Source organism: Galleria mellonella, unplaced genomic scaffold, assembly GCF_026898425.1.
Source record: "Galleria mellonella isolate WM207_F2 unplaced genomic scaffold, CSIRO_AGI_GalMel_v1 utg57, whole genome shotgun sequence".
In the NCBI taxonomy this organism is placed as follows: Eukaryota; Metazoa; Arthropoda; class Insecta; order Lepidoptera; family Pyralidae; genus Galleria; species Galleria mellonella.
The window spans coordinates 7,242,846-7,258,698 of record NW_026442119.1 but is presented as its reverse complement, the minus strand read 5'-3'; the positions used below and the strand labels follow the sequence as shown (position 1 = coordinate 7,258,698).

At 30.5% G+C, this 15,853-nt stretch overlaps 1 protein-coding gene across 1 annotated transcript; it reads left to right on the top strand.

The window, feature by feature from the left end:
• The first annotated feature begins 2,526 nt into the window (after nt 1-2,526).
• Nucleotides 2,527-15,710, top strand: LOC113509886 (glutamate receptor ionotropic, kainate 2-like). The gene is made up of 17 exons (XM_026893313.3): nt 2,527-2,808; nt 3,358-3,518; nt 4,328-4,495; nt 4,573-4,739; nt 4,832-5,028; nt 5,127-5,392; nt 5,756-5,860; nt 5,981-6,097; nt 6,602-6,808; nt 6,974-7,135; nt 7,223-7,422; nt 9,148-9,349; nt 9,696-9,787; nt 10,106-10,242; nt 11,384-11,499; nt 13,393-13,545; nt 14,877-15,710. Exons 1-17 carry the CDS (start codon nt 2,730-2,732, stop codon nt 15,159-15,161), a joined length of 2,814 nt encoding a protein of 937 aa, XP_026749114.2. The 5' UTR covers nt 2,527-2,729; the 3' UTR covers nt 15,162-15,710.
• Nucleotides 15,711-15,853: the final 143 nt, after the last annotated feature.

Here is a 15,853-nt window from a genome sequence, read left to right as displayed (position 1 = left end):
ATTATTAACATATCACTTAAAACTCCTAAATATAGTTTTGATATTATATAAGTAATTATAGGTACCATTTTTTAGTCGTATATAATATGAATCACTATTTTTTTATGCACAATAATTAAAATAAATAATAATGTAAGTAAAAGTAAAATTAAGCACCTAATCATATATTGTTAACAAATACCCTTTTCTTAAAAAACAGTTTTTAAGAGATATGACATAATGCATAAACGAAATACTTTAGGGTACATTGATTATGACTGCATATATAATAAAATCAAGTGAATAAATAGACATAATAATCTCGATTTTCGTGGCTCAGCTTGCGTGTATTTAAACGAATCAAAATTCAAAATGAGATTATTTTTCTCTTATTAGGTATGTTGCCATTTCAACATGCCAAAAGCAAACATGTTGCAAAAACATCAAAGTTAAGTGGGGTATATGGTTGGGTGGAGGTTTATTTACCGCCCACCGGGCCAAAGTCAAACGTTTTGTTTATGTTGCGGTAGGTACCAACTCCCCTTTCATTAATCAATGTTTTTACAACATTTGCCAACGTGTCACTGTACCCGTAAATCTATTTCTTTGTTCATCTCGCGGGGATTTGTTTTGTAATGTAAAAGATTAGCCCGTCAGTGTTTTATGTTTTATGCAAGATCTATAGCAATTGACATAAGGAGATTCTTATTAAGTATTATTTTTTAAATTACTCAAGTAGTTATTAATAAAAATATATGTAATATGTTATTAAGATAAAATAAATGGGGTTATGGCTCATGCATGAATTTTTTGATAGCTTTTTTGGTAGCTTGCTGCATTCAGGAATGAGAAAATATTCAATAAAATCTCTAGGTATCCAGTTAAACTGATTGTCTATTGTTTATTTTGTACTATCCGTAACAGCACTAAATATATAAATATAATAATAGTAAAAAAATATTATTTAATATTTTTTTACTACCTAAGGAAGCAGTTAAAGCAGAAGGAACATAGTCGAAGTAGAAAAAAATATTTAAGAGATATATATAAACGTAATTAAAGATTGTGACCTACAAAAAAACCGATTTCAATGGTGACAAAATCAATTATTAAAAGTCAGTGATTTAAAACCTAAACTATTGAACCCGTTTCGATAAAATACCTATGAGACTAATCTATAAGTATATTCTTTCAGATAAAAACGAATTTTTCAAATCGGTTTAGAACTGACTGAATTATGAGGTTATAAACATAAAAAATATAAACTTTTTGAAGTCTGTCAAAAATATATTGTTGATATACGATACTCTTTTCATGTCCTGCGACGGATTCGTTTTTTATATTTTCAGTAGGAAGACAGTATTTTAAACTAAAACACACATATATACATAGTTTAGCCCATACTTATAATATCTGTGCTTATATTTCAAATTATTTGCTTTTAAATTTACGAGTAGTTTATACTTAAAAAGCTCCATCTATCGTTCCTTTACAGAAGGTTACGTCCTAAAAAGCATGAAAGGTTAGCTGCTGAATTAAAACTAAAATACAACAAGCTCTTATAAATGCCTTTTGCTGTTATAATATTTCACAAAAGAGGGCAGTATCTACAAAATAATATTCCAACAAAAATCATTTGTGTTATTTACATTATTATTATGTACAAATTGAATATAGTATATTTACTACTACTAACTACTACTTACTCCCCAGTGGGGTGGGGGGGGGGGGAAGTGATTGTTAGTATTGGAGATTAGCAATCCCATTGCTAGCAATATACTCTAATAGGTTGACCTCCACGCGGTTCTCCCTGAAAACAATTGTGATTTACTTATTGTAGAATTTGTCACTATTAGCTAACTAACCTGTTTTCATCCTCACCTATCATCCCTCACTGGTACCCCGCCAGTGTATACCGATAACGCAGGCGGGGTAACCATTCCATTATCATCTAAAAAACTACTACTTACTAGGTAATTATTTCTTAGTACTTACTTAGTGATAAAGGCATTCAAGAGTTAAGAGGGTAAGCAAACAAAACAAACACTTTCACATACAAAATATTATTAAGAATTTACAGTCTTGATGATGATAATAATGTTCACATTTTAATATTATTTTTATGTAAGAATACAGGTGAAATCGAAATAAGCGTAAGGGGTGATTAGTGAAGGTGAAGAAATTAGGTCAGTTAGCACATCGTGATAGATTTATCCAGTTTGCAAGGAAGGCTCACGTGGAATTTGTTCCGACTGGATATATTACTATTGTGATTGATAGTCCCCTTTACAAATTATCTCTTCCACCCTTTTTAGGAGTATTGCATCAGGGAAACTAATCAGTATTCTTAAAGATTGAACGCCATGCTCAGCGGTCAAATAACTCGAGACAATCAAGTTTTTGTCATTTTTATCTATATTTTTTATGGAAAGCTTATGATTTTGATTTCACTTTGTATAATTGTATTTTTCGATTGTGGCTTAAATATAATATAGTATGAAAACACTAATATATAACAGCTAGCCCAAATGCAATTGAGAACAAGCTATTTCTGACTCCCGCCATGCAGTCGTGATCGAGACAAAAATTGCATTAGAGTCGCGCTAGAAAATAGCTCTTACCATATTATACGAGTACATATCAGATAGAACGCATTTAATTATTTACAGGAATCAGTGATATATATGATTGTGAAAAACTAGATAATCCCCTAGTAGTAAAAAGTCACGTACAATTCAATTATATTATCAATGGGATTGAAATTTCATTTATTCTTGCAATGCTTCGTGACTTTCTCCTTGTTGTATGTCCACGGGAACAGAACTATTGGTAAGTATTTATTTTACAAATTGCGAGATTACTTTAAATATAAAGAGTATTATTACAGTTAATACTAAGAATTGAATTGATAGCATGTAGCCTAATAGATATAACAATTTTTTACAATTACATACTATGAGTATTATGAAGGTAATGGTTTTAAATACTGTTTAATATTTTAATTATATAAAAAGTATAAATAACTGAAAACTTCGCTATCGTTATACTCCATTTAAAAAATCTTTATTATAATATTATATTAAATTTCATATTATACACTGTTTTTGAGCTAAGCATTACATAAGAATAAGTACATATTATAGTTTAAATATTATTTATACTTATAAAATCGTCTATAAAAAAAAACTAAGTCTAGAAAGCTGAAATTTGTAAAATAGACTTACATATTTTATAACGTAAGCAGCCGCTAGGAAAGGATTTTTTAAAATTTCCACTAAAGTCCAACGCAGGCTAGTTATAAATTAGAAAAGAAATTAGATTTTTTTTCTAATTTTATTCGACATATATCAAGAAATATAAGTTATTTAATGTATATAGGTGCAGTATTTGATGATGGTGGCTTTTTGTTAGAAGCCGCTTTCACTTTGGCTGTCGCTACTGCATCAGACGGACAAGAAAATCCATTTGTAGCAAATGTCGTACGAACATCTCCGGACGATTTGTTAGAAGCAGAAGAAGCAATGTGTTCTATATTGGAGGTAAATATTTAAAATATTTATCATTTACATTTATATATGTTTTGAAAAATCTTGAAATAAAACATTATACCAAGCTTTTTGTCCAGAAAAATAATAATCATTTAATACAATACTATGAACAATTTACCCAATAATGGGACGAAGATATACCCCTCATCAAGTATGATATAGGCGATGATGATGTACGCATGTGTATGTAAATGATTTCCATATATGGTGCTATTCCAATAAACTCGTACCTATAAAAAAGAAGTTAATCTATGTATTAAAAAAGAAACAGTTTTAACAAATATATTATTCCTATTTAAAATGATAAAAGTTATTACAGTTAAATAGTCATGCAAGGGGCATAGGCCATTTTTAACAATAGATGTGAAAATGTGAAATTAATGTGAACATAGCAGCCTTTAACTATCCACTGCTGAAGATATGTCTCCCGCTTGGAAGTTTTGCCAGTAGTTGCCACGCTTGGCAGGCAGATTGGAAACCGTAGTTAGCTTTAGAGATGTTTTAAGAGGGACGTCGCTGCCTATCCCATGCTCTCCCTTAGTTGCCTTTTACGACACCTACGGGATAGAAACATGTAGCTTATTCTATGCCGGGACCACACGGCCTTGTTTGCTGATTATTGCTTAGGTATGTTTTATATTAAAAAGCCAAATAAAATAAAAATATATTGTATCAAAAAAAAAAATAGAAATAAATTTAATAGTAAATTAAAGTTAAATTGAAGTAGTGTGAACTATTTGAGTATACATAGTTTAAAATCGAAAAAGTAAGAGATTAAAAACATAAAAATGTGATTTCAGACTAATGTTTTTGGAATATTTGGACCAAAATCTAAAAGTAATATAGGAAGTATTCAATCTATTGCTGATTACCTTGATATTCCACATATTACAATTGAACCAATGGAAACGCAAAATCGCAACTGGTCGGTAGTCAATTTATATCCCAATCATTTCGCTTACTCTCAGGTAATGCTTTTGAGTAATTTATTCACAGAATCAATCGTTCAAAGTAATATGTAATGCAAAAGTTTTCAATCTTTTAGGTTTTCTTAGATATTATTGAAATGAAAGGTTGGACAGAATTTACGGTAATTTATGAAGGTGCAGAACTGCTGTCATTTTTGGATAATATACTTACAATGCAAGATTTAGATTCAGGAGAACATATTTTGATGAGAGTTGTACAATTACCAGATGGAGATGATTATCGGTATTTACAAATTATATTTAATTTGTATTATTCAATGTTTTTGAAAGTAATTACTTGTGTTGTATAATAAAAATAATGAAAAATTATTTCAGAATCCAATTGAAAAATGTAAAAGCATCTGGTTCCGTTAATTACATAGTATATTGTCGTAAAGAGACTCTACCACAGTTCTTGGAGCAAGCTCAGCAGGTTGGAATTATGTCGGATGACCATAGTTATATCATAATGAATCCCGACTTCCAAACAATTGACATTGAGCCTTACAAGCACGGAGGTTCCAACATTACAGGTACTTTTGCAGCAAATATAAAAGTGCTCATAGTTTTTTTTTTTTTTTGTAGTAATGAGAATGTAATAGAAATATGTTGTATATGATTATTATTTCAGGAATTAGATTTTTTGATCCTACTTTAGAAGAAATTCAAAACTATGTCGTATCTTTAAATGAGAAAGTTGAAGAGTTATCTGAGGGACAGATTACAAATGCTATCGCAGATAATGCAATTACTCTTGATCTAGTATTACTTTATGATGCTGTAATATTATATACAACTGCACTTAATGCCATGGGATTAGAAGAGCCTGCTAATGTTACATGTGAATCAGTAGATAGCTGGAGTTTAGGATCAAGCATTATAAATTATATAAAAGCCGTAAGTAAACATTCTATGATATTTTCTTATAAAATTATATCATAGATCGTATATATTAAATTATATCAATCATTATAAGTTCTATGTATTGATGCTTTGCAAAATTTGGAATTACGTTTGCAAGGTTTTTTTTTTAATGAACCATATCACAGATTGCCTTACACGATGTAATGTTTTGTATAAGAAAAATTTTTTTGTAAAAGAATCCGCGGATTTAGCGGATTCTTTTTTTTATTTAAGCAGCTTTTAAGAGAAAACGCACGATTTCATCCATTTCCTTTAGAAAAGTATGTAATTTAAAGATAAAATTAAATAATTTAATGATAATTATCAAATAGTAATACAGGTTTGATATATTTACAGATGGAAATAAATGGTTTAACAGGCGTTGTTAAGTTCGACGAAGAAGGCTTTCGTTCTGATTTCGAAGTTGATATAATAGAAGTACAGGCTCATGGTCTTGAAAAGGTATAACATTCTTAATTTTAAAATACTTTTAATTAACTTAAGAAACATATTACATTTATAATCGGTATTGTGAAATTTTATAAACAAATACATAGTAAATAATTATACTATATATAATAGGTCGGTTCGTGGAATGCAGAAGACGGATATGTCAACACAAGAATAGTAATACCACCAGCCGAAGCAGAGGGATCTGATTCAATGAAAGGAAAACATTTTATTGTTCTCACTGCTCTGGTAAGTATTTTAGTACCTTTAATTACTAATGGATATTTTTAAAATGCGACTTCGCTCGTGTTTGAGATATGTTCACTGACCAGGATAAAAAGTCGCCTATACGCGTATATTAAATTTCATAGAGATTGACTATGAGGTACAACTTAAACAAACAAGAAATCATACTTACATGCTTATAATATCAATCACACATGACTTACAAATAATTAATCAGATTGACAAAACTATTATATACCTAAATAACTAGACTGACTTCAAATTATTTTTATGATATTTTAAATTATTGTTTTTTTTTCTTTAATCTAAATTGACATTAATGCACGCTAAATGCAACGTAAAATAAATGTTACCTATCAATATAATTTTGCTACACCCAAACAGGGTTTCAAGTACTTACTCATCATAAGAACATTGTTTCAACTCTATTTTATGTACATGAATACATTATAATAAATATATAATACTAGTAAAGATTTTGATTAATGAAATTTATTTTATTTACAGAGCGCACCTTATGGAATGTTGAAAGAATCATCAAATAAATTAGAAGGGAATAATCGGTACGAAGGCTTCGGTATAGAACTGATTGAGGAGCTAGCAAAAATGAACGAGTTCAACTACACTTTTGATATACAAGCTGATGGTGTGTATGGTTCATTAGATTCTAAAACAAAAAAATGGACAGGAATGATAGAGAAGATAATGGATGGGGTAAATTTCGTATTATTTAACAATACTAAAAACTATTAGTTAATAATATTTTATTAAAATTGTACGAGTATACAGCTTTAATATTTCCTCTAGCTTTCAAGTTAGAAAATCTCTTCTTGATGCATTAAGTATAAATATTGCTAATTAAGTGATTGCCTATTACAGAGAGCTGATTTTGCAATAACAGACCTTACAATCACTTCATCTAGACAAAAAGCTGTGGACTTTACTAGTCCCTTTATGAACTTAGGTATAACTATATTATACAAGAAACCTACGAAGCAACCGCCGAACTTGTTCTCCTTCATATCACCTTTTTCTATGGAGGTATTTATTAACTTATAGTAGACAAAGATTATATGGAAATTAACAATTTTAGTCATTATAATTAAAACCAATTAATTTTTCTTCAAGGTTTGGAAATCGCTTGGTGGAACATTTGTCGGTGTATCAGTACTTTTATTTATATTAGGCAGAATAGCTCCCGATGAATGGCAAAACCCGTATCCATGTATCGAAGAGCCAGAGACTTTGGACAATCAGTTTACATTGGCAAATTCATTTTGGTTCACACTAGGCAGTGTGCTTACTCAGGGATCGGAGATTGCTCCAATGTAAGTAACAAATGATGATGATATTTTATATTATAATATTATATTAGTTTATATTATTAGATTTATATTAGTATAACCATATATATTATAAGTAGTATTTATGTGTATTTCTTATTTATCATTATGTATAATTATTTCAGTATGTTATTATAATTATGTCACATATTTTTCACCGCATCTGCCCTTCATACGCATTTTGTTTTTTTCCTAATGGTAAGCTGGCAGAAAATGTTATATGGTATTAAGCTCGCCATTTGTACAAAGTTTTATTGTGCAATAAAGAATAAATAAATAGATATTTTCTAAATACGTTTATGTTATCAGACTATAAGACAAAAACAAAACAGTACGATTTACAGATATCCCATTCAAATAGACACCGCAACTATTTTATATGCTTATTTGTTATCTCGAATAAACGGAAAGTGCCTATACTTGGATTCGGTTAAATTTCGACTCGGACTTCCTACAGGAAATTGATGTCGGAAAAAGGTTAGATGATTGGCGAAAACAGCATTGGCGATGAATATTTGCAAATTATTTTGTCACGAAAGAAAAATTTGCTATCAACAAAAAGGTCTTTTAAGTAAGGAAAATATGTTAAATTTGGTTTTATAAAGAGTGAGGTACTTACGGTATCTATTTATAAATTTTATTAATGTAACGTGGTTGAGATTCTTTTGACTGTTTTCTTGCTATATAAATAAAGGCCATTTTTACAACAGTTAAAACATGTTTAATTAAAATCATCTCATATTAAAAGACTCTCTTATCGAGCATTCTGACAAATTATAGAAGAAAACAAAATATTTTGCAATTCTTTTTTGTGATATTACTACAAATTTACGATTTTCAGATTTTTCTCTCTACTTGTGTTATACGATATTGCTTCGTACCAAATTTCATGATTTTAGGCCAACGGAAAGTACCCTATATACGAGTATTTTAATTCTCTTGCAAATGTTAATATATACGTACAAATAATGTATCGAATATGTATTAGGAGTTTGATTTTGAATATATATTCTTTATTGCACATGAACAAAAGATACAGAGATTATTTTAACAACTTGTTGGCAAGAGTGGGACATTTTTAAAAGAGAACTCTTCCAGCCAACCCAGTGCAGCTAGAGAGAAAATAATTAATTGGCGGGTAATCTAGTGCAGGAACAGGAAGGTACAGGTAAAAATAATGTAAATAAAACAAACATACACAAATTGTAAATAAATAAATAAATAAAAAATAAATAATATATTTATTATACACATTTATATAGTCTTTTTCAAAATTTTGAATTGAGTATTTGATATTAAGTTCAGCTTAATAGCTCCACATGTTCCTAAGAAAAATATGTCTTATTAGATAGGCAGACAGACGGACAATGAAGCGATTCGTTCAATTCGTTCATTTCAATGTAGGGTTCCGTTTTATCTTTTAAAGTACGGATTCCTAAAAATAGAATTGTTTTCCATTTGGAAAAAATCGGATTTTATTATAGTTACAGCATAATATTGTAGTGTATTTTATTAAAAAAAAATATTTTTTAATAAAATACAGTACAATAATTTTTGCTCTATTGTAGTCGTGCGTGTATTCTTACATAGTTTTAGATTCTTATGCTTGTATCTTATTATATCTTCTATTAGATTATTATTAGATAATATTAATTCTTATAAATATTAGAATAACACTCATTAGATTATCTTTTCATTATTTGATTGCAGAGCAGTATCGACGCGCATGGCTGGTAGTATGTGGTGGTTTTTCACATTAATTATGGTATCTTCCTATACAGCCAATCTTGCTGCGTTCCTCACTGTAGAGTCGAAGTTTTATGCCATTAAATCTGTAGCTGATTTATCTAATAATCCTTATGAAATTAATTATGGTGCTAAAAAAGGAGGAGCGACCTTTAGTTTCTTTAAGGTAAGAAAAGAATAACTTGAACTGAATCGGCTAATGGTTTCTATACTCGTATATTTACTACTCAACTGGAAGCTAGACTTAGTATGAAAATTGACATGATAAAACATTCATAAAAGAATAAATTATTGTCATATCTTAATTTCTATATTTTTTAATTTTTTTGTATTATCAATTTGCTTATAAATTTTTGTACATAATTATGAAAATAAAGGCAAAAAAGTCTAATGAAACATTTGATGTTTTATAATTGCTGTGTACCTTAAAGAGTAAGAGAATATGTTCTTTAAAAAAACTTTATTCATCCAATGAACAGTGGTTTATATGTTAATGTAATATTTGTTTGTAGGATTCAGATAACATAATTTATCAAAAAATGTTTAAATATATGGATGAACATCCGGAATATCAAACAGCGACTAATGACGAAGGTCTTGAAAGGTAACTAATACATTAAATAATCTATTACTAAAATTACTCCCATTTGTAGTTACACATACAAATTGTTACTGTGACGTAGTATAAAACAAAATTTAATTCTTGTTATAAAGTTATATAAAATGACAACTTAAGACAACATTGTAATAGACAGTACTGAAACAGAATTGTAAAATTTATTACAAAGTAGATATTAAAAGATTCAAAATTTTATTGTAAACCAATAAGCATTATAATTTTATTTCCTATCATCTGGAATGATTAAACATTTTATGAAACATCTCAAGATACTTTAATGCAAGTACTGAAACTATATTTCAGGGTGAAGTCAGAGGACGAGAATTATGCGTTTCTGATGGAGTCCACTTCAATAGAGTACATGGTGGAAAGGAACTGCGATGTAGCGCAAGTAGGCGGACTATTGGACAGCAAAGGCTATGGTATCGCAATGAAAAAGAGTATGTGAATATGTTTCATTTAATTTTGTTAAGGTGACAATTACGATAAGTAATAAGAAATCCTTAAACTCTAACGATGTGGCAATAATGCCACATCGTTAGAGAATAAGTAGGTATACGATGACAATCATATACATACTTATATATATATATATATATATATATATATATATATATATATATATATATATATATATATATATATATATATATATATATATATATATATATATATATCAATATCAATGAGACTGATAGTCCCCGCGATCGTCCTGGAAACCATCCTGTTGAATTCTAGGTGTATTCATTACAATAAGTTTTCCTCATTGGTGCCTTGTTAGCATTTGCCAACTGGAAGCAGGATTAGCATATCATCATCATTAAATAAAAAAACAACATGAATGTAATGCTTCTAAAGTATCTCGCTACGATGGATCGTGTGACAGAATACAATGAAAGTTCGACAACATAAGCTTTTAATAGAAAATTTTCACTAAGCGCTCTCTTAAATCCTAATAGATATTATACTATGTGTATAATTTAAAAAGAAAATTTTCATTTTATTTACATGAGTGGCTACTGATATCATTTTTTTGTTTCTCTCTGATTAGGATATAAAGTAATCTACATATCTGTACCTAGAATGGATATATACCAAATTTTATTCAAACTCATTCAGCTGTATAAACGTGAATAAGAAACAAACATCTAAAAATCCAAACTTCTTTAAAAACTTTTACATTTGTAATATTTGTAGAACCATGTCCATAATTCAATAAACGGTATAGTTTGCACAGTGAACTTAGTCTGTGCAAGTTGATTTAATAAAATACTCGTACTTCTTACATCATATTTCACTTGAATTATTTTCTTTATTTTAAGGGCCTTTACCTTCTTCTTATATATCAGCCCTATTGTATCCTAAAACTGCGTTAAAGTTTGAATTTTGAAGTACTTAAATTTAAAAGTCTATGTATTGCATTCTTTCAAGATGCCTACAGTATAAAGTGTTTCTGTGTTTACACCTTTTTATGATTTAAATTTTAACTAATTTAGGCTAGGCAATGATAAGTCAGCTATAACATGTAGTTTTTTTTTTATATGATATATAATTTTAGATGTAATGATTCAATTTTTTTAGATTCTCCATATCGGCAACCTATGAGTGAGTCAATACTGCAGTTACAGGAAGAAGGCAAATTGACAAGAATGAAAGATAAGTGGTGGAGAGAGAAGAGAGGAGGCGGCGCGTGTACGGTAAGAGCATTATAATTTGACAATTAATTATCATCATTATCATCATATCAGCCGTTAATTGTCCACTGGGGGGGGGGGAGGGAGTTACCAGTAGTTACTACGCTTGGTAGGTGAGTTGGTAATTGTAGTTAGACTTTGGTGAAGTTTAAATAAGGACATTGCCGCCTATCTCTACTATCTCTAGGGCATTAAGTTTGTCGTCGCTTATGACACCCACGGGAAGGGGTCATCCATTCTATGCCGTGACTGCATAGCAAAATAAACTATTAAGTCTGCTTATTTCTATATTATTAATTAATAAATAAAAATTATATGTATAATTATGTATGTGTAATGAGAATTTTTATAAACTTACTACGTTTTCAACCCAGAGGGAGACTTTGTACAAGAGTCGATTGCTTGGGTACCTCTGTCCCATTCGTGTTTCTACCGTGAAGCAGTTGTCTTTGCATGACTGTGTTTCGGTTTGAAGGATGAGATATGGCGTGAATTTACAGGGTACAGAAGAATAACATCTGAGTCCTCAGGACTGGCAACGCATGGGGAGGTATCATGGGCAAAACAGTATACCTACTCTGTTATGTCCATGGTAATGCTCATGTCTATAGGCGACGGTTACCACTACTTTCCATCAGGTGGGCCGTCAGCTTGTTTGCTATTGCAAGTTGTATAAAAAAAAATTGTTTTGACTTCATCCGGAATTTTTCTTCAGAGTATGTACAGTACGAGTATTTTCGCCTTGTACATCATTTACATTGATACATCATCATCATCGTATTGCTCGTGCAGACATCGTTAAAAAATGAATATACAACATTAAAAATAATAAACTACATCTTAGAGCTTGTAACGATTCATAAAATATATTGTTCAGCGTGTTTGTTTCAAATCAATAAACTGGTTTATTGACCTTTTGTAGCCTCTTTAAGCTTAATGGATATACAAATATATCTGCGTTTTATCACTACAATGAACAAATAACAAATTGTGCCATTACAAAAGCGTAAACCTACATTTGATGAGGCCATTAATATTGCATTATATCGCATAATTTATTACTACATTAAATCGGACTACTCAGTTCTATTAGTGATTCTAATTTCACTTTTGATACGGTAAACTCTTCGATAGTTTTCAGATAATTATAATATGTAAGATAGAATAAATAAGAAATTTAAGGGAGAGATTAAAAGGATGCTGATAATTTCAATTTTAAAATGTATTCTAATAATATTATAAATGTAAAAATTTCTATCAACGGATGGATTAGGATAGATATTTGTGAATTTTCATGCAAAAACTATCGAATGGATTTGAATAATATTATAATATTTTGATTTATGCTGCTGAATGCAGCTAGTAACATATTACAGATAACAGTAACAGAGGGGTTCTAAAAACTACAATTGAAATACATAATAATAACTACTATATAAAAGTATTCGTCAATATACAATTTTACAGAATTTCTAAAATAATTCTAATAGGATTTTTGTCATATCACATAAAGACTAAGGATTAACGGAATAAGGACTGTTTATTCTTATGGTAATACTCTTATTTCCCCACAACATATTATGTACGTCAAACTTTAAAAATAAACGTTAAAATAATAAATTTATTAAGGCATTATACATATCTAGTTTGAACTGTTTCTATACGTATAAACTTAAAACTTTTTCAATCCCTATAATTCAGGCTCTAAGGTTTAGTGGCAAAATTGTGAAACGAAACTCCTTTGAGTTATAAATACATATGTACTTTTTCGTTTCTATAACAGCAAGAACAAAATATTATTTTTGCTCCGGTGTAATCTTTGAATCTATAACATTAATAACTAGATCCACTATCGATACTGTATACCAATTAATAACTCTCGATCCTGTTGTACAGGATGACGATGCAGGCAGCGGTGAAAGCCAACCATTAGTTCTAGCTAACGTGGGAGGAGTGTTCATTCTACTTGCTGTTGGCTCGGCACTGGCTTTAGTATGTGCAATCTTCGAGATGGTTATTGACGTCTGGCTTATTTCCAGAAAGCACAAGGTATTAGAAATAATAAATAATTTAACGGCTACGAGTAAAAAGAACAAAAAAAAAAACATGTAAAAAGAAGAGAGATACAGAATTTTTATGGTGTTGGCTCTTAGATACGTATATACATACCTATGTACGTATTATGATATACTTTGTCTGTGTGTTGGTCAGATTTGGACTTATGCCTTTTACTTATATGAAGTTGAGTTATTTAAAATGGCAAACAAGCCTTCAGCCTACCTGATTGAAAGTGATAACTATTAAGGTAGCATCTTACACATAAGAGAATATACCGTGATGCCATGTCGTGCATTGCCGTTACTGAGAATTATAGTATTATATCCCGTACTCTGAAATTTCACTATTATATCTTACCTTTCAAATCGATTTACACTTATGTGAGCAAAGCTTTTTTTAAAAAAACTGAGGTGTCAGGCTCACCTAATTGAAAGTGGTAACCGTCAGAGTACATAACAGAGTATACCGTTTATTTTTTTGTAATGGGTAAAGATGAAATAGTAACCCCGCCCGCGCTATCGGTATATGCTGGCGGGGCACCAGTGAAGGGTGACAGGTGAGGATGAAGGCAGGTCAGTTGGCCCATAGTGACCAATTGAACAAGTAAACCATAGTGGTGAACCACTATGGTTTCCAGGGGAACCGCGTGGAGGTCGATCTGATAGGGTATATTGCTAACAATAAGGCAGTTAAATCTTATTACTGACAATTCCATTCCCCCCGAGTATACCGTTTCACCCATAATACCTTATATGCATTGCCATTCCTGAGGACACAGGTGTTATTCCTCTATACCCTATAAATTCACTGCCATATCCCACCCTTCAAATCGAAACACAGCCATGCAAACACAACTGCTTCTCGATAGAAACTTTAATGGGACAGAGGTGCCCAAGCAAATGACTTTTGTACAAAGTCTCCCTCTAGTAAAAGTTGCATCATAACAGAATCACGAGTGGGACAGGTGTGCCCAAGTAGACCATTTTGTACAGTCTGAGAAAGTAAATATTATTACTATAAATTATTACTACTATATATTTAGTATTTTTAATAGAACAAAGGTTTAATTATTAATATTCCATTGTTTTTTCATCACATCCTCACATCAGCTGTTAACTATCTCTTGTTGAATATAGGCCTCCATTCATAAAGGGAGGTTTACCAATAGTTGTCACGCTTGGCAGGTTGGTTGACAACCGCAGTTAATCTTAACTCGACTAATAAGCTCTCTTAGTCACCTATGGGAAAGGAAGGGGTGGCCCATTCTATACCGGGACCATACCGTAACCCGCAACAAATAATTTACTTACCTATATTTCTAGGTACCTTTTAAAGAAGAGCTAATAGCGGAGTTAAAATTCATACTGAGTTTTAGCGGTGATGTCAAGCCGGTACGACATCCAGAAAAATCTAGTAGTTGCTCTGGGGGTTCCAAAAAAGAAGAAAATGGAGATGATATGGAATCAAATAAAGAAGCAGACGCAAATCGAGACCGGGCGCCGACTCCGCGGTCAGAGAGGTCTACACATTCACATCACACTTTACACAGCAGAAGGCAAAGTAATGCAGTGCAAATGGCCAAAATGCGAAAATTTAGTAGAGTGTAAATATTATTTTTTTTTATTAATTTTATGAATTAAGCATAACATCTTTAAGATAATAATCTATAATTATTAGAGGTAAGCAATACATAGTAATATATAAATACTAGGTGATCCCGCGAATTTCGTACTAACAGTTTAAAATTATTTTTCTGTATATAATTTTTTTTATTGATTTATAGATTTTGAAATGAAACATACCTTAATAATATATAATTTTAAATACGTAATAAATTATTATACATACCTTCACGTTTTTTTAATGTTTTTATTTTCATTGCACTTTATTTTTTAAATATCCTCCCCGATCTATTTGTTGTAACTAATTCTCTCATAACACGTGTCAGACAGTTAATTAGTACAGCCCTGAGAAATGCGGCTTGTCACCACCCAATGTGTCTAGAGTGAAGAGGGTGTAACGAAGCCCCTTTGATTGAGTACGCTGCGAACTGACTCTGGGGTCATTCCTACACTGAAATAGTTATCCACGTAGATATAGAGTGAGAGGCCAATTTTCTATGAAAATGATAAATTAAGTTCACATAGGCATCTAGTAAAACCGACTTGTAGTTTATAAAACCAGATTTTAATTAATATTGAAAATCAATTAGTGATAATCTTATGATATTTATTTGTTTGAATACTGATTCCATCGCTAGTAATTCAAATGAAGATAGAATTCTGGTATCACTGACTAT